Source organism: Schistocerca nitens, chromosome 1 (assembly GCF_023898315.1).
Source record: "Schistocerca nitens isolate TAMUIC-IGC-003100 chromosome 1, iqSchNite1.1, whole genome shotgun sequence".
NCBI classification, from domain to species: Eukaryota; Metazoa; Arthropoda; class Insecta; order Orthoptera; family Acrididae; genus Schistocerca; species Schistocerca nitens.
Genome location: NC_064614.1, coordinates 1,314,577,718 through 1,314,603,537, shown reverse-complemented (window position 1 = coordinate 1,314,603,537; position 25,820 = coordinate 1,314,577,718). Strand labels below are relative to the sequence as shown.

General features: G+C 41.3%; 1 protein-coding gene across 2 annotated transcripts in view; it reads left to right on the top strand.

Moving 5' to 3' along the window:
* LOC126202962 (AH receptor-interacting protein) overlaps window positions 1-25,820 on the top strand; it is a 203,179-nt gene that overhangs the window by 135,622 nt on the left and 41,737 nt on the right. For both annotated transcript variants that reach the window (XM_049937105.1, XM_049937095.1), the window contains 2 exons: window positions 7,673-7,838; window positions 8,298-8,484. In XM_049937105.1, the coding sequence (XP_049793062.1) occupies window positions 7,673-7,838; window positions 8,298-8,484 (353 nt within the window). The remainder of the gene's footprint in view (window positions 1-7,672; window positions 7,839-8,297; window positions 8,485-25,820) is intronic.

Here is a 25,820-nt window from a genome sequence, read left to right as displayed (position 1 = left end):
TTTCGTTTTATTGAAATAAAATAACAACATTGGTCTTAATGAAACACGTATACCATTTGGTTTGCTTTCTCCATCTAAAAACAGTTCTTTACAAAATATGTTGATGTTAGTACTTAAGATTTTTTCTGACATGGGGGAGAAATACAGGAGTCGTAACATTTTTTTTGTCAACGTATGTCTTTACTTACCCTCAATATCTCAAAATTTATCAGGGCAAAATGGCAAAACTTGTCTGGAAATAAGGGAATTTCAGTTGGGGAAACTTGTGCCAACCTTGAGCAGTTTCTTGTGCAGTACCTTCACAACAAACTATAGAGAAATAAACTTTAGTTCATTTTGACTGCATTGGTTCTAAATTTCTGCATTATATAATGGGTTTAGCAACATGATCTTTACACACACCTCTCCACTGTGGAGTCACCAACTTTCGCACCTTTTTGTTAAAACAAGAATTTCCCCAAACAATTAAGCAATTTCAACAAAGGTCAGTGTTCAGCTCTCCAAGAAAACCTTTATATTGTTCACTGTGCTGGCTTCAGTGGGTTAAACTGTCATTTTCAGAAATGAAATAGACACAAAGCATTGGTAAGTCAATGACAAAACAAGAATTGGACAGTAATGTTGTACAAAGAATTGGCAAAAAATCCATATATAAAGAGAGTATGTCAAAAACAAACATACAAAGATTGAACTGCAGAAGTAAAACATGTTTATTAAAACAAATGTAAAATAGTTATGCTCGAGAACCACAGCACGAATCTTTGCTACATAATCAATACCGGACATAGAGTGATATCGCTAAGAATAGTACATAGTATGTGTGCCAAAAATCAGCGAAAATGCTGGTTACATGAAGGACATTGAACACACCTATATACAAACTGGGAACACTAGTGAAAATGGTTCAAATGACTCTGAGCACTATGGCACTTAATATCTGAGGTCATCAGTCCCCTAGAACTTAGAACTACTTAAACCTAACCAACCTAAGAACATCACACACATACATGCCTGAGGTAGGATTCGAACCTGCGACAGCGCTAGTGAGTATGTAAAAAGTCTACAACAGCTTAAGTGTAAATATGCAGTAAATCTTATAAAACTATATAAAATGATCAACTAAAGCATATACATAGACAATAAACCATGGAGGAAGTGTTAAGCAGACAGGCATATAAAAAATAACTTCATTACCTTGTAAAGAGAGTTAAACAAAGGGAGATAAACTGTTCAGACTTAATCATCAGTTGGGCCACTAAGACAGTGGTTGTATGTGGAACTGCTCAGTATCGTGGAGACAAGGCTGACAATTGGACACGTGTTAGCAGGATACACAAGTAAGTTAGCTGGAGTCGGGCTTTGATACCAGGGAGTGGACACAGTCAACCCAGAGGAATTTCTTGACCCCCAGCGCGTATAAATAGTAGTTTGCAGCTATACCGAGAAGACATTGACAGAAAGTAAAAAATTTTATGTAAAAGCCATTACTGTGTATTGGATAGAAACAATAAAATAAAATTAATTAAAAACCTGTGAGCAAGCCAGTTTCCAATGTGTAATGAGACGCAACACAAGTTGGACACATAAGGTAGGTCACAGTAAATCGTTGAACAGAGAAACTATACACTGAAAAGAAAAATTCTGTTTTTCAGTGCAAGTTGACCATTTAGCAAATCCTAGAGTTAAGGTGGGAGTGTTTATAAATTTCAACTATTTCTAAAAGATTCGTTTTGCACCCTTTGTCAACTGTATATAAAATTTCTATACCGATTAAAGATATCAAGGGGTGCTTTTCATTTTAAGATGTTCTGTGAAAGTTGACTTCTAGGGGTTCTCATAGTCTTTGATGAGTAAGGGTTTTAAAGCCCTCCCTGTGGTCGGGCACACATTATGTTGAATTTAATGTATCCCAGATGTAAGATATTTGTTGGTTGTGAGCCTCTCATTGTGTATAAAAAGCAGCGTAGTGACATTATTAGTGGTAAACACTACATTGCACGCACAGTTCACTTACTTGTGTATCCTGCTAATGTGCATCCAGCAGCCAGCCTTGTGTCCAGGATACTGAACAGTCACCGTATCACAGATGTTCCAGTGGTGCGTGGTGCCACCATAAATTCATAATGAAATTTGAGCAGTTTACTTTCCTTTAATTAGCTCCCATTACATAACAATGGTGTTATTTTTTTGCTGAGCACTTGGTCCATGGTTTGTTGTCCTTGTAAATGCTCTTGTTAATCATTGTATAAGATTAAATGCATACTTAAACTGTTGCAGTCTTCATTATGTTTTATATGTGCACTAGCGCTCCCATCTTGTGTACAGGCGTGTTCAGTGCCCTTCGTGTCACAAGCAAGTTGGTTAACTTTCGTCACACATACTGTGCACAATTTGTGATATGACAGTTCATATCATATGTTCATAGTGATGCTGCTTTATTTTATTGATTCTTTAGCAAAAGTGTTGTGACTCTCATCTTAACTATTTTACATTTAACAAACTTGTTGTACATCTGCTGTTTGTTTTTAACATAAATGCTTTATATACATAGTTTTTTGTCAATCCTTTGTAGGATACTGCCGTCAGATTCTTGCTTGTAATCTGTAAATAAAAATTGTGGTCAACCCAGTTATTCTGACGTTGGTCTACCAATGATTTGAGCCTATTCCACTTCTGAAGATGACAGTTTAAACTACAGAAACCAGTAAAGTGAACCAAATAAAGGTTTTCTTGTGCAGCAAAAGACTGACTTTTTATGTTTATTTGAAATATACTACAGCTGCTGAACTACAGCTGTGAACAACAGCTATGAACAACATCTGTTAAGATATTCATTGCTGTGTTGTTACAGTATGTAATGCACATACCATAATTGTCATAACTTTTACCACACGTTTTTAATGTATAACTTCGCTAATTCCTCGTACTTGCTTTGAAAAGTCTTCCTTCTCAGAATTTGAAAATATTTTAACAAAAATAATCAAATTTTGAAAATACAAACGTGTGTGCTAAGTCTCCCCTAACTGGGAATTCTGGGCAACTATTCGTAACTCTCCGCATCTCCTAAACCTTGCCAGTGCTTTTCCTTCATCTCTCTTCTATCCCCTTCAGCCATTCTGCCAGAAGAAGGAGCCATTGGCTCCGAAAGCTTGAATATTTCCTGAACTTTTATGTATGTTTCCTTCTGTCACTGCTTGGTGAGTAGATTTTTTATCAATATTAGTATGATGTAATATTTCGTTAGTTTGGACAGCAGGTAAGTCAGTAGCTGATGAAATTGTGTCAAAAACACGCATTGCTTGTTTCTGACACTATATTACAGTTAAAGTATTATTTTAATCAGTAAAAACAACCCCACCTTCTTCAGTTGAAGTTTCTTGTTCAGCACTAAATTACTTTCACTGCAGTTTTGTAAAGAAGAATGAGAAAATTACCCACTGTTAGTGGGTTAAGGAAAGCTTTTCTTGCTATTGCCAGTCTGCATTTTATATCCTATTCACCTCTGCCATCATTAGTTATGTTGCAAGCCAAGTAGTGAAGCTTGCCTACTACTTCCTGCGTCTCATTTTTCAATCCAGTTCCCACAACATAACTTCGTATAAATCAGTGATAGTCAAGTACGGTACCCTTGTTTTACGTTGGTGGTGCTCATTTTATAACCTATTTTCAACAATCTGTCAGTTCTTTTCAACTAGTTTTCAAGGCCCATTCCCATCTGTTACTGCCTCCCTGTCATGTTCTTAAATTTTCATTACTGTTCATATGTGTGCGTGCGTGCGAGCGCGCGCGTGCGCATGCGTTCGCCCGCCTTTTATCCTAGGCATAGCCTTAGCTCCAATTTAAACCACTTGCACTTTTGCTTGTTAATGTTATTAATAATAAGTTAACATCACATTGGCTACTATTAGTGACCACTAGTAAATCGACTTAGTTTTTCTTGAACCATCACCTGTTATGTCTGTATAAAAGGTCTCTGACTAGAGTCCTGTAAGCACATGGTCCATATCAGTCCTGCAAGCACAGGCCTACAGTGTGCGAGAGTGAGTGCGAAATGCTTCATCTTGGTTGAAGGAAGTCACCGATGAAGACCGATGCTATCTCACATAATAACACGAGTGAGTAAGTTCTTATTTGCTATGATCCGGATGTGATGTGCTTGTACACAACCACACGGGTATCACACGCTCACATGTATTGGCTGTGGATTTGTATTGTTTGCATGTGCAATGTACTTCCCTTACCACCAGAGTTGGAAAACATTTGTTTGTTTAATAAATACAGATAGAAATTATTATTTGTTATATGTGAATGAGAAATAAAAATATTTATTTGAAACATACTCATTTACAAAAATAAAAACATTTGCTTGTAATCTGTAAATAAAAATTGTGGTCAACCCAGTTACAATATCTGTCCCATACATTCACCAACACCTTCTTACCACAGTCAAGTCACAGACTTCACATACCGAATGTATGGAAGAGCCAGGTGTGAAAACAGTTTTGTTTATATAACAGCTGTGTTGCAGTTTGTGTACAGCATTCTGTGTGCACATGAGCAGTAACCAATTGTCCAATTGCACGAATGGCGACTGTCAAATTGCGGCAAGCTATAAACTAGACCATCCAGTTGCTGTATATGCTATGCACTGCAACACTTACAACTTCAACTGCTGCTTCACTACATGGGCCATTTGTATACTCCCTTCCAGTATAAGGTTCTGTTAACTAGGCACGAGGGAATTGTCTTCAGCCTATCTTGTGCCCTTGCAGTCCCATTGGTCTAAACCTTCGCTAACTGGTTTCCTGCTGCCTCATCTTACCTTCTGTCTTTGGCCACACCACTCCTTACCTGTCCAGATTGTGTACTGCCTTCTTCAACCACTCTGTCCCCATCCCCTCCCCGTGTGTGTGTGTTTTCTTACTAGAAAAATAGCAGGAATTTGAAAGTTTGTGTTAACAGTTTTCTTTCACATGTTTCTGTAATGCTGTGCACTAGTCCTCTTGGGCTAAGGGGTTGCCTTTTCCTCATTTTACACGAATGTATGGTGAGCATTCAGTAAGTAATGAAACACTTTTTCCTCAGCCGATTTCGATTAAGAAAATCAGAATTTGTTGTGGGACATTGTGGAATATACCTACTTCTGCCCTTTCAATTTCACAAAGTTCTGATGAATCGTGGCACTACACCTAGCCTTCAAAATAGTGCCTGTAATGGAGGTGCATTCTGAGCAGAGAGTCGTCATTGAGTTTCTTTTGGCAGCAAGCCAGAATCACGGATGTTCATAGGCACTTGCAGGACTTCTGTGGAGACCTGGCAGTGAGCAAAAACACAACTAGTCCTTGGTTGTGGCGTCTGTCGTTACGAAAAGGTCCCAGAGAGAGAGAGAGAGAGAGAGAGAGAGAGAGAGAGAGAGAGAGAGAGAGATTAGATTATATTACCTAAAAATAATTGTGTTAGAATGATCTAATTACTCAAATAGTTATCAATGTAGAGCCGGCCGCGGTGGTCTAGCAGTTCTAGGCGCTCAGTCCGGAGCCGCGCGGGTGCTACGGTCGCAGGTTCGAATCCTGCCTCGGGCATGGATGTGTGTGATGTTCTTAGGTTTAGTTAGGTTTAAGTAGTTCTAAGTTCTAGGGGACTGATGACCACAGATGTTAAGTCCCATAGTGCTCAGAGCCATTTGAACCAGTTATCAAGGTAGAAATATTTTCAAATAATGCCCATCTCTGCTTAGCACTGTACCTTGCGTTTGCTTTCTCTTTCAGTCAGTGCAGTTGATTATTGTCGACTATAACAAGTCCTATTAGTTCATTTTCTTGATGTACTCATGAGAGCCTACTGAATAGCTGGATTGAAGATTTTTTATATTATATTACATTATAAAAAGAAGTTGAAAATTTAGAGACTGGAATTGTCTGAAAGGAACGGCCTATGGTATGTGCTGAAATGAAAGCAATTGAGCATCATTGGGACCACCTGAGACTTGCTGGAGCAATGTTTGCACACTGTATGACCTCAGGAGGGGTTTCTGCCGTCAGACACACGGACAGCCTCGAGCAGCAGTGTCTCGACTGTTCAGTGGCAGCGAGTGTGTTACGATGTGAGGGGTGCAGTTACACACTATTATATATTACTGAGCAACAGATTTCGATTTCACAGATGTGCAGAGATGCGTACTTCACAATGGATTGCCTTTAATTTCATTGTTATTTTGTTTTTGTTTCACAGTGTGTTTTTTTTAAGTAAGGTCCGTTTGAACATAAGTACACAATGAAAGGTTATTTCAAAAAAGTAAATTTATTTTCAGAAAGTACATACTTCACTCTATTTTTCGACATAGTTGTGAAGTTTGTTGAAACACATACTACACCTCTCAACCAATTTTAAAATACCCTCTTCATTAAAACTTGCTGCCTGCTCCAATAACCAAGAGTTCACTGCCGTTTTCACGTCGTCATCATCATTGTAACAGTTGCCACTGAGGTGTTGTTTGACAGGTGGTAATCACTTGGCACAAGATCAGGACTGTAGGGTGGGTAGTCTAAAACTTCCCAGCCAAAACTGTCCAATAAATCGCAGGTCTGACCTGCAGTGTGAGGTCTGACATTGTCATGGAGAAGGACGGTTCCCTTTGTCAGCACGCCGTATCTTTTGTTTTGAATCGCTCTGCATAGCTTTCTCAGGGTTTGGCAGTATGCTTCTGCATTCATAGTGGTTCCTCATTGCATGAAGTCGACCAACGAAACACCATGCCTGTCCTAAAACACGGACGCCATGATTTTGTGCTGGGACAGAGTCTGTTTTGCCTTTACAGGTGAGTGTGTGTATCTTCATTCCATGCTCTGTTGCTTTGATTCGAGCGTGATATGCAAAACACATGTTTCATCTCCAGTCACGATCTGACTCAAGAAGCCATCACCTTCTTCGTGATAATGAGTCAAGAACTTCATCGCACACTCAAATTTTTGCTTTTTGTTATCCTCTGTTAGGAGTTTCAGGACCCAACTGGAGCACAGTTTCCTAAACTTTAGATGTTCAGAAACAATGTTGTAAAGCATTGATCTCGACACATCAGGAAATTCATTTGAGAGACCTGTTATTGTGAAGCGCCTGTTCTCACGAATCCTCGCTTTAGCGGAAGCCGCCAAATCATCTGTAATCAAAGAAGGGTGACCGGAGCGGTCCTCATCATGGACGTTGTCATGGCCATCTTTGAATTCTCGTACCGACTTCCGCACTTTGCTTTCACTCATAACAGTATCACTGTACACTTCGCAAATCTGTCGATGAATTTCTGCAGCAGACAGGTTCCTTGCTGACAAAAACTGCATCACTGAGCGAATCTCAGATGCGGCGGGAGACTTGATAGTCTTAAACATTTTGAAAGCACAGAACAGAACTGTACAGGTTAGCTACAGAGCTGAAACTGAGCACAGTTGTTCCCGAGGCATGCTGTTACACGACGCACATGCTCGTTGTGGTATGCATGCGAACTACTAGTGTCAACAACAAAATGGATCTTACTTAAAAAACACACCTCGTAATTACATTTTTATCTATTTATTTATTTGTGATACATACACACATCTGTTGTGAGAGAAACAGTAGTACAGTATAGAACTGTGCGAGTATTTAAAAGTAATGAAATGCTTGACATTTTGTTTTACAGCTGCTTCCTGCCTATCCATTTGTGTCTAAAACTCTGCGGGAGTCTCTGAAACCACATAAGGAGAGGTCCCACCACTGCTGTGCTGTTACACTGCAAAATGAGGGGACAGGCTATGAAGACCTGAACCAGCTCATCAAGGAGCCCTGTGACCTGGAGTTCATTATAGGTATAATTACACTGAGAATGGGTGAATAATTGTTGAGCTATTTCTGATAGTGGTGCCGCAGGTTTTCTCTCTCTCTCTCTTTCATAAAAACTGCTAATTGCCAGTAATTTGGATGCTACATAATTTTTATTTATAAATTAAGCTTTAATCTACAATAGTCAAGAGTTGGTACTTGATTACTTACTTAGTTGTGCAGCTTCTGTTAACCAAATGTACTAGACTTGATATTACCAACAACAGAACTGATAAAAAAAAAGAAAAAAGAAAAAAACTTTAAGCTTTGGGAAGGAAGGGAGATTATAACAGATGGAATTATCCCATTTTCAAATCATTCATTCAAATTCACTATTTGCTATTGTGGACGATATTTGTCAGACAGAGAAAATGTGCAACAACAAAAATAATCAATTTTTGGCATTATAATATAGTTGGCTAAGAAAAGGGCTGTTTTTATTTCAGAGCTAATTAAAGTTGAAGGTCCAGAAGAGTACAAGAAAGAATCTTGGCAAATGAATGCAGATGAGAAACTTTCTGCTGTTCCGAAGTTACGTGAGAGAGGAAATCAGTTATACAAGGAGAAGAATTTTGATGAAGCAGCAGGCCTTTATGCTGAGGCCCTTGGCCTACTGGAGCAGTTAATGCTAAAGTAAATATATCTTTCATAAGTATGTCTTGCTATTTTCTACACTATTATCATTGTTTACGTCTTTTATATGTATTCTATTCCTCATGCATAGTTTATAAGAAAAGTGAGATACTTATGATTTATCCTGTCGCTTATTGATTTGTGTATACTGAGTTGACAAAAGTCATAGGATAAAAATATGCTTGTACTGTATTCAGATAGCGGTAGTATCACATATGAAGGTATAAAAAGGGCAGTGCATTGGCAGAGCTGTCATTTGTACTCAGGTGACTCACGTGAAAAGGTTTCTGATGTGATCATGACTGCACGACGGGGATTAACAGACCTTGAACACAGAATGGTCGGTAGAGCTAGACTCGTGGGGCATTCCGTTTCAGAAATCATTAGGGAATTCAGTATTCTGAGATCCACAGTGTCAAGAATGTGTTCAGAACACCAGATTTGAGGCAGTACCTCTCACCACAGACAACACAGTGGCAGAAGGCCTTCACTTAATGGCTGAGAGCACCTGCGTGTGCTTAGAGTTGTCAGTGCTAAGAGACGAGCAACAGTGCATGTAAGAACCACTTAAATCAATGTGGGACATCAATCAACTAACATATCCATTAGGACAATGCGGTGAAATTTGTTTTGAATGGGCTATGGCAGCAAATGACTGATGCAAGTGCCTTTGCTAACAGCAAAACATCACTTCTCATGGGTTCATGACCATATTGGTTGGGTGTCTGTCTGAAAGGACTCATGATTACACAAACTCCAAAAAAAAAGGGACTTGAACTGTTGAATGATGTGGTTGGTATCTGCGATGGAATTTGTTTTGTTATAGCCACCGTGCTTCTAAATGGTTTCCATCAGCTTCGCCATATGCAAACACCATTGTAGCCTGTTCCCAACATGAATACTGAACCGTTCTGCTGATTACAATACGCTACATCAATTGTGCAGCCTGCAACACGTAAGTAACACACGGCAGGCGATCAGAGGAACTTTCATTCATCAGCACCATCTGCCATGGCAACGATGCATTGCTAGACACGTGTTCATAGGACCTTTTTTCCTCCATTTCCAGTCAGGAATCCATCCCAACAGTTTCTAAGTTCTATTAATGTTCACCCCGTATAGCATGATGTAAACTACACCACAAAAAGTGGTATACATCTTGTATAATTCTGCTCTGTTTTTCTTTGGCTTCCTACCTATAAGTAGTCTCACAACTAAAATTTATGAAACAAGTGCTAAATAAAGGAGGAGATAGGCTCAATCATATTGAACACCACAGCAGATATTAACGAAAACCATCTCGGCTGTATTATTAAACATTTATTGCCACGAGACTGACTTCATTCTTTAGAACATCATTAGGTTTCTTGCAGTTAAACAAACATTTATTGTGAATCTCTTGCCTGGCACAAAGTTCCAAGTGACTGGAAAAAAGCACAGGTGACTCCTGTATGTAAGAAGGATAAAGGAATGGCCCACAAAAAAAGAGACTAATATCTGTAACATCAGTTTGCTGAAGTATTCTTGAATGTATTGTGATTTTTAATATATTTCCTTAAGACAGGGTAACTTCTCTCCACAAATAAGCACAAATTTAGGGAGCATCGATCTTGTGAAGCACAGCGTGTCCTTTTCTCACACGGGCTTTTTGAAACGTGGATGAAGAGCAGCTGGCAGATTTCCAGAAAGCCTTTGACACAGTGCCCCACTGCCGAGTGGTAATGGAAGTACAGGCATATCAAACCAGACTGTGAGTGGCTCGAAGACTTCTTAAGTAACAGAACCCAGTACATTCTCCTTAACGGGATGTGTTTATCAGAGACAAGGATATCATCAGCAGTGCCCCTGGAATGTATGATAAGACTGCACTCATTCTCTATATACATAAACGATCTGATGGACAGGGTGAGTAGGAATTTGTCGGTGTTTGCTGATGACTCTGTGATGTTTGAGGAGGGTCATCATTGAGTGACTCCAGGAGAATATAAAATGACTTCGACCTAATTTCTAGGTAGTGTGATGAATGGCAGCTTCCTGTAAATATAGAAAAATGTAAGTCCATGCAGTTCAGTACAAAAAAGAAAACCTCAATATTCTAATACAACATTATTAGTGTGCTGCTTGACACAGTCATGCCGATTAAATATCTAGACATTATGTTAAAAAGTGGTATGAAGTGAAAGAAGGATGATAGTGGGGGAGGCGAAAGCTCAACTTTGGTTTGTTGGGAGGATTTTAGGAAAGTGTGGTTCACTGGGAAAGGAACTGCATTTAAAAATCCAGTGTGACCCATTGTATTGAGTACTGCTCGAGTGTTTGGGTTCCCCACCAGGTCGAACTGAAGGAAGACATCGAACCAATTCGGAGGTGTGCTGCGAGGTTTGTTACTGGTAGTGTAATGGAGATGCTTCGTGAAATCAAATGTGAATCCCCAGAGGGAAGAAATACTTTGTGAAAATTTAGAGAACCAGAATTTAAAGGTGATTGGAGAATGATTCTGTGCTGGCATAAGCTGACGCCAGCACTCCGATCGGCAAAGAGGCTGTGAGAAGATCGATAGTAGGCACCGGAGCGGGCGAGCCTATCGGGAGAGAGGCCAGTGACAGACTCCCAAGAAAAGCGTCAATGCCCTCTAGACCGCCAGTATTTAGATCACCGCCGCAGATCAGAGGGCCCAATCAGTCATCCGGTGAGTCGACGAGTCAAGTCATCAGTCACAGCCCAGTGAGAGTCACAGTCGCAATTAGCTCAGCCTTTACCTCAGAGTCAGTCAGTACCTAGTGACTGGAGTAGTTAGGGTACATAAAGGGGCTTGTACTTCACCAGCAGTGAGGCTAACATGGACTATTTCGGAGAACTTGCACTACAACACCTGGACTATCTTAAGTAGCTTCCTGTTCATATTAATAAAGAATCCTGTTAATACATGCGTACGGTTGTGTTACAGAAAGTGGATACTGGCCATCAAACAACGTCCTCTCCTTGCTTCCCATGGTACAAGCCTACAGTGACAAGGAGATGACACAAAAACTAGCAATGAGTATAATTCAGTACAGATTTTGCTTGCTTATCTTGTGTTTTAGCTTGCAGGTGTACTCTTTTCTCATTGCTAATTTGTAGTTGTGTTCTTGCATGTATTCTAGGAGGGGAGCCACAGAACTAATCAAATTTCTCTTTTCAGAGCCTTTGCTTGTTTTCTTGTATAACATATTAATGTAAACCTTGGCTACCCCACCCCCTGCCCCTGGCCCTTGGCCACATATGGCCAATGTGATGGATCTAACACAAGCTTTTCAGTTTCAGAACCAACAAATTGCTACCCTAATAACAACGGTTCAACCACTACTGGCTGTACAAGCTGTGTCAGCCACCCATCAGACAATCTTCCAAGCGCAACAAGTGCCACTGACCAGCATACCAATGTTTTGGCAATTTAACGACATGAAAGAGGAATGACTCGAATACCTGACACAGTTCCAAACACATTGTGAAGTTCATTGAGTTCAGGGTACTGTGCAGCTGCAACACTCTTTCGATGCGGGATCCCCAGTGTTCACGTTAAAACAAAAACTATTCCCTATCGCATCTCCCAATGGACTCAGCTGTGACAAATAATCGCTGCCTTAACTCAGTATTATGACCAGCAAGTCCAAGTAGCTGCAACCAGATATCAGTTCTGTCACTTGTGGAAAAAGCCAGAACAGTCTGTGGTACACAGAATTAACGAGCATGACTAGGAACTGTAGTTGTGGCAACTTTTACAGTGATTTAATTATTAGAGATGCAGTAACATTGAATGCCCCAGATTGTAGATTATTGGACATCTTAAAGTACTCTGATCCATTGCTTCCTCAAGTATTGCAGATATTGTAGCGATATGGTTTGGGTCCCCCCCCAATGAACCATGGACCTCACCGTTGGTGGAGAGGCTTGTGTGCCTCAGCGATACAGATGGCTGTACTGTAGGTGCAACCACAACGGAGGGGTATCTGTTGACAGGCCAGACAAATGTGTGGTTCCTGAAGAAGGGCAGGAGCCTTTTCAGTAGTTGCAGGGGCAACAGTCTGGATGATTGACTGATCTGGCCTTGTATCACTAACCAAAACGACCTTGCTGCGCTGGTACTGCGAACAACTGAAAGCAAGGGGAAACTACAGCCGTAATTTTTCCCGAGGGCGTGCAGCTTTACTGTATGGTTAAATGGCGTCCTCTTGGGTAAAATATTCCAGAGGTAAAATAGTCCCCCATTCGGATCTCCGGGTGGGGACTACTCAATTGGACGTCGTTATCAGAAGAAAGAAAACTGGTGTTCTACGGATTGAAGTGTGGAATGTCAGATCCCTTAATCGGGCAGGTAGGTTAGATAATTTAAAAAGGGAAATGAGTTGGTTAAAGTTAGATATAGTGGGAATTAGTGAAGTTCCATGGCAGGAGGAACAAGAGTTTTGATCAGGTGAATAACCTGGTAGAAGCCAACCTTGGGGAAGATCAGTTTGGATTCCGTAGAAATATTGAAACACGTGAGGCAATACTGACCTTACGACTTATCTTAGAAGAAAGATTAAGGAAAGGCAAACCTACGTTTCTAGCATTTGTAGACTTAGAGAAAGCTTTTGACAATGTTGACTGGAATACTCTCTCTCAAATTCTAAAGGTGGCAGGGATAAAATACAGGGAGCGAAAGGCTATTTGCAATTTGTACAGAAACCAGATGGCAGTTATAAGAGTCGAGGGACATGAAAGGGAAACAGTGGTTGGGAACGGAGTGAGGCAGGTTTGTAGCCTGTCCCTGATGTTATTCGATCTGTATATTGAGCAAGCAGTGAAGGAAACAGAAGAAAAATGCAGACTAGGTATTGAAATCCATGGAGAAGAAATAAAAACTTTGAGGTTCGCTGATGACATTGTAATTCTGTCAGAGACAGCAAAGGACTTGGAAGAGCAGTTGAACGAATGGACAGTGTCTTGAAAGGAGGATATAAGCTGAACATCAACAAAAGTGAAACGAGGATAATGGAATGTAGTCGAATTGTCGGGTGATGCTGAGGGAATTAGATTATGAAATGAGACACTTAAAGTAGTAAAGGAGTTTTGCTATTTGGGGAGCAAAATAACTCATGATGGTCTAAGTAGAGAGGACATAAAATGTAGACTGGCAATGGCAAGGAAGTCGTTTCTGAAGAAGAGAAATTTGTTAACATCTAGTATAGATTTAAGTGTCAGGAAGTCGTTTCTGAAAGTATTTGTATGGAGTGTAGCCATGTATGGAAGTGAAACATGGATGATAAATAGTTTGGACAAGAAGGGAATAGAAGCTTTCGAAATGTGGTGCTACAGAAGAATGCTGAAGATTAGATGGGTAGATCACATAACTAATGAGGAGGTATTGAATGCAACTGGGGAGAAGAGGAGTTTGTGGCACAACTTGACAAGAAGAAGGGACCGGTTGCTAGAACATGTTCTGAGGCATCAAGGGATGACAAATTTAGCATTGGAGGGCAGTGTGGAAGGTAAAAATCATAGAGGGAAACCAAGAGATGATTACACTAAGCAGATTCAGAAAGATGTTGGTTGCAGTAAGTACTGGGAGATGACGAAGCTTGCACAGGATAGAGTAGCATGGAGAGCTCCATCAAACCAGTCTTAGGACTGAAGACCACAACAATAACAACAACAACAACAACAACAACATGATTCGGGTGCTATAGCAGCTGATAAGTTTGACCAGGCCCCAATTTGTTGGGTTGAGTCACCACTTTGTCGTGACCGCATCATACACAGATGCGTGGGCAGGAATGTAGACAGGTAAACAGGCCTGTGAACTTAATGGTCTTTCCCTAGATGTTTTGCTTGCCATAAAAGACAGCATTTCCCATCACATAATGAATCATGTTATACTTCTGGAAAAAAAGGCCATATCCAAGCAGTTTGTTTGCAGTGGCACAAAAATGCCAATTTTTCTCTCTTCCAGAGAAAACAGGCTCGTGCACATGCAGTGAACATTGTGTTTTCCAAACCTACAACAGGTTTTTACACAAGTAAAATTAAGGTTGTGCCTCCTTCTCACCCTAAGGCTGTGCAACAACGTCCTAACAAACTATCGGACTCATTGCGAATTGCTGGCCATCGTGTGAACTTTCAGTTAAGACACAGGCACCTCAGAAACTTTGCTTAATTGCGCCACGTACAAACAGTTATGCTCACCACGCATTTCTACATCTAGCAAGCAGCTCACTGCTTACAATGGACTGGAAATTCCAGTGCTTGGACAGTGTAGTTTGCCTGCCACTTACAAATCTCACACTAGGATGGTGAATTTTACTGTGTTGAAATGAAGAGACACTGAGAACATATTCGGTTTATATGCCTTTGATTTGTTTGGCTCTAGCATCCAAGACAATGTACTTTCCATATTGGCTTGTGATCCAAAAGACAGTGTTTCTCGCTTTATTAAAGAATTTCCTGATCTATTTTCATAGGGAATGGAAAAAGCTAATAACTTTTGTAGCACATGTTACGTTGTAAGACAGTGCACGGCCTAAGTTTTTCCGCACCCGTCCTGTTCCAATTGCTTTAAGAGACAAAGTAGCCAGTAAATGGAAAGAATTGCAAGATTCCCATTCAAGCTAGTCAATGGGCAAGTCCCCTCGTTTTGCTGCCTAAGCCTTCTGGTCGCATTTGCATTTGTGTTGACTTCAAGTCTACAGTCAACCCACACACAGTAGTTGACACTTATTCATTGCTTCACCCTGAGGAACTCATGGACAGGTTTGGTGCAGGATGTTACTTTTCTGAGATAGATTTGCATGATGCCCATTTGCAAATTCCATTGGATGAAGAATCACAGGAAGTGTTTGTTGTAAATACACACTTAGGACTGTTAAAATATTTGTGTTTGCCCTTCGGCAGTGCTTCCGCATCCACCAGATTTCAATGTTACTTGGAACAGCTGACTACAGAAGTGCCATTTTGTTCAAACTACCTTGACAATATTGTCATCTCACGTTGTACACCTGAGGAACACATTGCCAATTTGTGTGCTCTTTTTTGAGTGTTCTCAGAAGCAGAACTCAAGTGTCATCTCAAAAAGTGGGTTTTTCTTCAAACTGAACTACAGTACGTGTGATAAATAGTCAGGGTGTGCACCCCTTTCAATCCCATTTGCTTGCAATCCATGACGTGCCTGTTCCTCGCAATTTGTCTGAAGTGCAGGTGGTACTAGGCAAGATGACGTACTACATTCAGTTCATACAGAATGACACTCAAACCTTCATTGCATTTCCTGCCTCGCAATTTGTGTGGGCTAAAGACTGTCAGGATGCAATTCAGAAACTCAAAAATGTTTTGTTTAGTGACAGATGTTTAGTACATATTCACCCTGCCAAACCAGTAGTTTTGCAATTCAATGCTTCTTCCTACAGAATCGGCGCTGTATGTTCGCACAGAATCAGTGCACAAGACAGACCTATTTCTCTTGCCTCAACGTTGTTAATTCAAACTCAGTGGAATTATTGTCAAATTGGAAAAGAGGCTCTCGCTACTGTGTATGGTGTGACAAAATTCCATCACAGCAAAATCTGCTTAGTGCCAGATCACAAGCCTTTGCAGTTCTTGTTTCATCCATCAAAGCTGGTTCTTACATGCACTGCTCAAAAATTACAAAGCTGGGCTTTTTTGCTTTTGCAGTATCAGTATGAAAATGTGTACAGACCTACTGCAAAGCAGACGCCCTATCTGCCTTCCAATTGGCCCAGACTCTGATTTTGAGGCAGCAGATGCATCTTGCTGCCAAATAAATGTGCAGGGTTCTGAATTGCTGGAAGCTTTCCCGTTGCACTACAGAAAAATTACACAGGTGACGGAAGCAGACCCACACCTCAAGATTTTGTTGCCTTACATTTGCACTTCTTGGCCTCGTTCATTGAACAGTATCCAGATCTCAGTTGTGCATCGATACTTTGATCATTGGCATAACATTTTGGTACAACAAGGTGTGATTCTAGTTCAGAATGACAGTGAACAGTCACATGTGGTTATTCCCAAAGTATTGGAAAAGGATGTGTTGCGATTGGTCCACCAAGGACACTGGGGAATTGTTTGCACCAAACAGCTCGTGCGACGGCACTGTACTTGGCAGTGCATGGATGCCCACATTGAGCAGATGATATAACTGTGTCGCGCGTGTATGAAAAACCAATCTGCTCCACCACAGACATTCGCAGTTTGGCCTAAGGCTCAGTTTCCATGGCATCGAGTGCACATAGACTTTGCAGGACCATTCTGGAACACTCATTGGCTCATAGTGGTAGAGTCTTTTAGCAAATTTCCATTTGCGGTGCCTATAGCTTCTACCACATCATGTAGCACCATTCAAGTGTTGTCCTCCATATTTTGCATAGAAGGTTGACCAGAAGTACTTATCAGAAAATGGACAACAGTTCACTTCACATGATTTCGAACAGTTTTGTGGGTGAAATGGCATTCATCATCTAACAAGAGAACCATTTCACCTGCAGTCCAACGGAGATACAAAACACTTCATAAGCACTTTTAAGGAACAGATGGCCAAGCTTCGCACTACCCACACATGGGAACAGATGGTGTGACTCTCTTTCGCCTCTTATCACTCCCACCCATGTGACAGACCATCACCGACAGAACTTCTGCATGACCGACACAATTGGCTGCTGCTTGACTTGCTACACCCACTGCAGCACCCGGTGCCACCAAGGGTGTGCAAGTATCACTTTGTGCTGCACGAACTTGTTGTTTTCTGGCTTTATGGCAACTGTGGGTGCTGGGAAAGAGCAGGAGCACATATACTCTTATATGTGTTTGTTTTCAGTTCCCAGTGCTTTGCAACACTGTCACCAGAACCAAATTCGCACATGTCATTTACTCCATGATTCTGCTGCTTTTCTCACCCCAAGATACACGACCTCACAGGACCGCGTGGCTTTTGCAGTCACCCGCTGAGGAGCAGATGGACAATGCGCCCACACCCCTGCCATCCCCGCTTACTGACCCCGTGGACTTGGATTTGCCATCACCGTCACCGTCATCACCCCAACACATGCCCTCAGGCCTGGACGAGTGCCCTAGCAGGAGTTTCTGGGGGATGTTCCTGTTGCCTCGCAAGGCAGATGGTGGGGTACAGTTGGGAGTATACCATCCTCCACAGTAATGGCTCTTGGCTCATATCTACGTCCAGTGTCCTGCCTCCCTCATTCACAATCTCACTACATGACAATGGTGTGGCATTTCCGAGGGGGGGGGGGGGGGGAGATGTTCCGGCATAAGCTGGCGCAAAGAAGCTGTGAGAAGATTAATAGTAAGCACCAGAGCACAGAGCAAAGAGCAAGCGAGCCTATCAGAAAAGACTCGCACGAAACGTGATGCCAATGCCCTCTCTGCTGCCAGTATTGAGATCCCCACCGTGGACTAGAGGACCCAGGCACTCATCCAGTGAGTCGAGTCATCAGTCGCAGCCCATTGGGAGTCGCAGTCACAGTTAGCTCAGCCTCTGGCTCAGAGTCAGTCAGTACCTAGCAACCAAAGTAGTGTACATAGGTGGGACCTGTACTTCTCAAGCCGTGAGGCTAACTTGGACTATTACCGAGAGCTTGTACCGCAACACGTGGACTATCTTAGGTAGTTTCCTTTCTATATTAATAAAGAAGCCTGTTAATGCATGTGTGCATTTGTATTATAGAAAGAGGGTACTGCTGCTAATGTACATTTCACATAAGAACCACAAAGATAAGGAAGGAGAAATTTGGGGTTGTATGGAGGCATATGGGCAGTCATTTTTTCCCTTGCTCAGTTTGTGAGCAGTTTGTGAGTGGAATAGGAAAGAAAGTAGTGGTTGTGTCCTCCTGTTTGTCGTTTCTCCACGATACTTCCAGAAGCAGGTTCGTTGCCATCTTCTGATGGTATCTGGTGACTGCTGCTCTGCTGTTGTATGCCCCTCTCCCTACGTCACCCCGCTTCTATCCCTGTCTGCACTGTTGCGATGGTGAATGGTAGCAATGGTGGGGCTAGCAGTGCCCAGCTGGACTCTGATCTCGAGCATCCAGACTATCACTATTGGGTGTGGTCTTTACTGTAAAGGAACCCATTTGTTTTTGTAGTCTCTGTACTGACTCAGTTGTAGGCCACTGTTGTTGTTAATCAGATTCTCTTGTACTCCAATTTCAATGGCCTCTTTAATCAAGCAATCCCATAATTGGGAATGTTGTGTAAGTATTATGGTATTACGGTGTTGTTGTAAGGCCAGTTTTCATGCTGTGGTCATTCCTGATGACTTGGTTGTCCGATGTAATTCAGTGGGTGTCTATTTTCATGGCGTGTCTGTTCTAGTGTACATACAGTTTCCCCAATGTATGCTTTGCTGCACTGGTAAGTGATTTGGCAGACTGCCGGTTTGCGAAGATCTAAATCATCCTTCATTGAGCGTTGTAGTTTCAAGGTTTAAGGGGGAGGAGCAGGGGGTAGGGGGGCAAAGCAGACATTTAACATTGTGTCACTCCATGCTCTGCCAATTTCTTCAGTGATATTGTTGACAGACAGGATGTACGCTAGTGATTTGTGCTCCTCTGTTTGTTGCTACTATTATCTAGATACAGCCTACCTAAACACAAACCTTACCTGCTTGCTGCTGCATCCATTTCTTCATAATGCTATCTCCAGGTGCTTCAGGTCAGTCGGTAGGCTGTCTTGATCGCAGTTGTCGTAATTATTTTGCAATTCATTTTGATCATCTGATGACTTTACATTTTGGTAAATGACAGCATCATCTGCAAACAATCTAAGAGGGCTGCTCAGATTGTCCTCTAAATAGTTTATGTTGATCAGGAACAACAGAGGCTCTGTAACACTTCCTTGGGAAATGCTAGATGTTACTCCGGTTTTACTTGATGACTTTTGTGATAGGAAATTGTGAATCCAATCACACGAGTGAGATGATACTCCATAGTAGAAGTTGCTTGTCAGGAACGTTGTCAAAAGACTTCTGGAGACCCCTGATGAAAGCACTCATTACGTCTTGAGAACAAAGAGCTAGTTGCATTTCAGAAGCATGCGATTTTCTTAATTTGTGTTGGCTATTTATCAATAGATCATTTTCTTTGAGGTATTTCGTTATATACAAACACAGTATATGTTCCAAAAATCCTACTCCAAATTGATGTTAGCTATACAGGTCTGTAATTCAGCAGATTACTCCTATTTCTTTTCTTGGCTGTTGGTGCGACTTGTGCAACATTCAAACCTTTAGATATGAATCTTCCGAAGAGTTAGAGGTTGTATATGATTATTGTGGAGCTATTTTGTCAGCATACTCTGAAAACAAAGGGGGACATGCACACACTGTGTTGTGTAGTGTGATGATGATGATGATGATGATGATGATGATGATGATGAAGATAGAAGGAAGAGGGTGAATACAGTTCCGGCCCATAGTCTACTCTGCACGAGTAGCACCATCAGGGCCTCCATCAGACGGATCACCATCAATATTGTCATGTGCCCTCACTTCATAAGACACTGTAGAGTGATTCAGTATTTAAACCAGAAAGACTTGCGCTAGGTCTGGTGATTAGGAGCTTTAAGCCACCACATTTCCTCTCATTGCTGGCCAAATACTGGCAGTGAAATTTTTTTCCACCACCAGAATTTAAACCAGCTTACCCCCAGCTTGAGCACCAATGCACAAGCATGCGTGAGTGACTTTGGCCATGTATTATGTCATATGATTGAAAACCAAAATGTAAGGGGCAGTCAAAATGTTTCCATTTGGTTTCCGTACAGTCTGAAATCAGTATATCATTCAGACAAAGTCAGTGCGGGCATTGAGGCAATCATCTCCCACCAAAGCATCAAGTGGGAGGTACCTGTGTAGTAAATCAACGTGTCGTGCTGCATGAAGAAGTCTGGAACTGCTTGCTTGTCCAACAGGAGTCTTTGAGCCTTTAGGGCCTGTTTTAGGGGACCGAAGGCGTGATAATTGTATGAGGCGAGATCAAGAGTATAGGATGAGTGCTCCAGTGTCTTCCACGTGAGTTGTAACTTCTTCATTGCGATGTTTGTGATATGGAGACCTGCATTATAATGAAGCAGCGGCACCCTTTGCCACACCATTCCACAACAGTGCTTTTCAACAAACATGCTGCCCCAGACATATTTTTCATCCTCTGATGGATATCTACCAGTATCTGTCCTTCAGCAGCCAAGAAAGGAACAGCAGCACATTGTTTGTGTTTGGATGTGCTTGGTAATAACTACGTCATAGTCAACATTTCTGCATTTACCTCACTCAGTTTGGAAAGACATATATGCCAAACTGACCCCTTGTCCGCATGTTGTTGCTTGTTTACCCGCATTATAGTTGCGCTATATGGATATCCCCCCAAGAACCATGTATCTTGCCGTTTGTAGGGAGGCTTGCGTGCCTCAGCGACACAGATGGCTGTACCGTAGGTGCAACCACAATGGAGTGGTATCTGTTGAGAGGCCAGACAAACGTGTGGTTCCTGAAGAGGGGCAGCAGCCTTTTCAGTAGTTGCAGGGGCAACAGTCTGGATGACTTGACTGATCTGGCCTTATAACACTAACCAAAATGGCCTTGCTGTGCTGGTACTGCGAACGGCTGAAAGCAAGGGGAAACTACGGCCATAATTTCTCCCGAGGGCATTCAGCTTTACTGTATGATTAAATGATGATGGCGTCCTCTTGGGTAAAATATTCCGGAGGTAAAATAGTCCCCCATTCGGATCTCTGGGCGGGGACTACTCAAGAGGACGTTGTTATCAGGAGAAAGAAAACTGGCGTTCCACAGATCGGAGCGTGGAATGTCAGATCCCTTAATCGGGCAGGTAGGTTAGAAAATTTAAAAAGGGAAATGGATAGATTAAAGTTAGCTATAGTGGGAATTAGTGAAGTTCAGTGGCAGGAGGAACAAGACTTCTGGTCAGGTGAATACAGGATCATAAATACAAAATCAAATAGGGGTTATGCAGGAGTCGGTTTAATAATGAATAAAAAAATAGGAGTGCGGGTAAGATACTACAAACAGCATAGTGAACGCATTATTGTGGCCAAGATAGACACGAAGCCCAAGCCTACTACAGTAGTACAAGTTTATATGCCAACTAGCACTGCAGATGACGATGAAATTGAAGAAATGTATGATGAAATGAAAGAAATTATTCAGATAGTGAAGGGAGACAAAAATTTAATAGTCATGGGTGACTGGAATTTGGTAGTAGGAAAAGGGAGAGAAGGAAACGTAGTAGGTGAATATGGATTGGGGCTAGAAATGAAAGAGGAAGCCGCCTGATAGAATTTTGCACAGAGCACAACTTAATCATAGCTAACACGTGGTTCAAGAATCATAAAAGAAGGTTGTATACATGGAGGAAGCCTGGAGATACAGGTTTCAGACAGATTACATAATGGTAAGACAGAGATTTAGGAACCAGGTTTTAAATTGTAAGACATTTCCAGGGGCAGATGTGGATTCTGACCACAATCTATTGGTTATGAACTGCAGATTGAAACTGAAGAAACTGCAAAAAGGTGGGAATTTAAGGAGATGGGACCTGGATAAACTGAAAGAACCAGAGGTTGTAGAGAGTTTCAGGGAGAGCATAAGGGAACAATTGACAGGAATGGGGGAAAGAAATACAGTAGAAGAAGACTGGGTAGCTCTGAGGGATGAAGTAGTGAAAGCAGCAGAGGATCAAGTAGGTAAAAAGACGAGGGCTAATAGAAATCTTTGGGTAACAGAAGAAATATTGAATTTAATTGATGAAAGGAGAAAATATAAAAATGCAGTAAATCAAGCAGGCAAAAAGGAATACAAACGTCTCAAAAATGAGATTGACAGGGAGTGCAAAATGGCTAAGCAGGGATGGCTAGAGGACAAATGTAAGGATGTAGAGGCTTGTCTCACTAGGGGTAAGATAGATACTGCCTACAGGAAAATTAAAGAGACCTTTGGAGGAAAGAGAACCACTCGTATGAATATCAAGAGCTCAGATGGAAACCCAGTTCTAACCAAAGAAGGGAAAGCAGAAAGGTGGAAGGAGTATATAGAGGGTTTATACAAGGGCGATGTACTTGAGGACAATATTATGGAAATGGAAGAGGATGTAGATGAAGATGAAATGGGAGATACGATACTGCATGAAGAGTTTGACAGAGCACTGAAAGACCTGAGTCGAAACAAGGTCCCGGGAGTAGACAACATTCCATTAGAACTACTGATGGCCTTGGGAGAGCCAGTCCTGACAAAACTCTACCATCTGGTGAGCAAGATGTATGAGACAGGCGAAATACCCTCAGACTTCAAGAAGAATATAATAATTCCAATCCCAAAGAAAGCAGGTGTTGACAGATGTGAAAATTACCGAACTATCAGTTTTAATAAGTCACAGCTGCAAAATACTAACGCGAATTCTTTACAGACGAATGGAAAAACTGGTAGAAGCGGACCTCGGGGAAGATCAGTTTGGATTCCGTAGAAATGTTGGAACACGTGAGGCAATACTAACCTTACGACTTATCTTAGAAGAAAGATTAAGAAAAGGCAAACCTACGTTTCTAGCATTTGTAGACTTAGAGAAAGCTTTTGACAACATTAACTGGAATACTCTCTTTCAAATTCTGAAGGTGGCAGGGGTAAAATACAGGGAGCGATAGGCTATTTACAATTTGTACAGAAACCAAATGGCAGTTATAAGAGTCGAGGGGCATGAAAGGGAAGCAGTGGTTGGGAAAGGAGTGAGACAGGGTTGTAGCCTCTCCCCGATGTTATTCAATCTGTATACTGAGCAAGCAATAAAGGAAACAAAAGAAAAATTCAGAGTAGGTATTAAAATTCATGGAGAAGAAGTAAAAACTTTGAGGTTCGCCGATGACATTGTAATTCTGTCAGAGACAGCAAAGGACTTGGTGGAAGAGCAGTTGAATGGAATGGACAGTGTCTTGAAAGGAGGATATAAGATGAACATCAACAAAAGCAAAACGATGATAATGGAATGTAGTCAAATTAAATCGGGTGATGCTGAGGGGATTAGATTAGGAAATGAGACACTTAAAGTAGTAAAGGAGTTTTGCTATTTAGGGAGTAAAATAACTGATGATGGTCGAAGTAGAGAGGATATAAAATGTAGACTGGCAATGGCAAGGAAATCGTTTCTGAAGAAGAGAAATTTGTTAACATCGAGTATAGATTTAAGTGTCAGGAAGTCGTTTCTGAAAGTATTTGTATGGAGTGTAGCCATGTATGGAAGTGAAACATGGACGATAAATAGTTTGGACAAGAAGAGAATAGAAGCTTTCGAAATGTGGTGCTACAGAAGAATGCTGAAGATAAGGTGGGTAGATCACGTAACTAATGAGGAGGTATTGAATAGGATTGGGGAGAAGAGAAGTTTGTGGCACAACTTGACTAGAAGAAGGGATCGGTTGGTAGGACATGTTTTGAGGCATCAAGGGATCACAAATTTAGCATTGGAGGGCAGCGTGGAGGGTAAAAATCGTAGAGGGAGACCAAGAGATGAATACACTAAGCAGATTCAGAAGGATGTAGGTTGCAGTAGGTACTGGGAGATGAAGAAGCTTGCACAGGATAGAGTAGCATGGAGAGCTGCATCAAACCAGTCTCAGGACTGAAGACCACAACAACAACAACAGCAACTAGGTCATGTGCAATTTCTTTTAGGTGATATGGGGATCCGCACCCTCTGTAACCCCTTCGGCTGTGTCCTTGTTTGGACCATAGACCTCAATTTTATTAAGTGACTTAAGCTACTTCGCTACACCAAGGATATATTTTTAAGTGACTATACTTGTAATATACTTTTAAGTTAGTCACGTTGTCAGTTGTTCTACATTAGAATTCTGGAATATTTACTTGTTCATCTTCAATCAAGGAATTTTGGAAATCCATGTTTAGTAAATGTAGTTTTAGTTTGCCCTAAATTTCAAGCTTCTGCAAAACTTCTGCAATCTTAAATCTTTTGTGTTCTTTTGAATGTCATGCTTTTTTAATTGCTTCTGCAACAAGTATTCTGATCTGTTTTGTGCACCCTTAGGGATTAGTACCATCTCTTATTAATGTATTTAGTATAAATATCACAACTGCCACTGATACTACTTCCTTGAATTTAAACTACATCTGTTGTATGCTTACATAGTCAGATTGGAAAGAGTGGAGACTGTCTCTAAGCAATATGTCATGCGAATTTGTATCTGCTTTTTGATGTATTTTAGTGGGTTTCAATGTTACAGTATACAACAATCTTGCTACAACAACGTTGTGCTCATAAATCTTTGTATCCATCAGGATGTTTGCTATTTTTGCTCAGGATTATTTGTTGCTAAGAGATCAAGTCTGTTTTTACAACCATTTACACTCTGTGTGCCCTTCTGAACTAATTGTTAAATACAATTTTCTGAGGATGCTTTCAGCAAGATTTCACACAGCGCTTTATGCCCATTACTGACTTTAAACGATTATTTTTGCCAACATATCGAGACTAGATTGAAGTCACCACCACCTATTATTGTATGAATGAGGTATCTATTTGAAGTGAGACTCACTTTTTTTTAACTGTTCAGCAACTGTGTCATGTGAGTCAGGGGGTCAGTAAAAGAAACCAATTACTCATATTAATTTTGTCAAGTATAACCTCTACCCATACTAACACACAGGAACTATCTATTTCTACTTGACTACGGGGTAAATTACTTCTGACAGCAGTAAACACTCCACCACGGACTGAATTTTTATAAAACCTTTGTAAAACTTTGGACTGAACTTATATCCAGTTTTAGACAGCTTTTCATAACAATAATGATTTGGGTTTCAGGGCTTTCTGTTAGCGCTTGGAGCCCTGGTTCTTTTCTGACATGGATACAGCAGTTTACAGCTACAATACAGACTGTTTCTAGGTCGGTCTTCGTGTGTTTTCCGTGCACCGTTCTAGACAGGCACTCTTCCTGTGATTTTTCGAGACTCTTCAACCTAAAAAAAAACAACCAGTTACCTTCATTGAGTCCCCACTATCCATATAGCTCCCCCCAGATGTCACACAGTTCTTTCATGAGCTTGTGCATGGCGCACATGGAGCCCCACCTACTGCAGACCATTCTTTCTCCCTGAGCTGCATTTCCTTGCCCACAGCTCCCCCTCCTTATTTTCGCTCCTCCCCTTTCCCTCTGTGTTCTTACTTCTGTCGACCTGGCTGTCCAACTGGTTTCCTGTATTTCCTGTGGTTTTCTTCTCCTTGCCTTTTCTCTGTCATCTTATATGGCGTTTTTGGTCCTTCTTT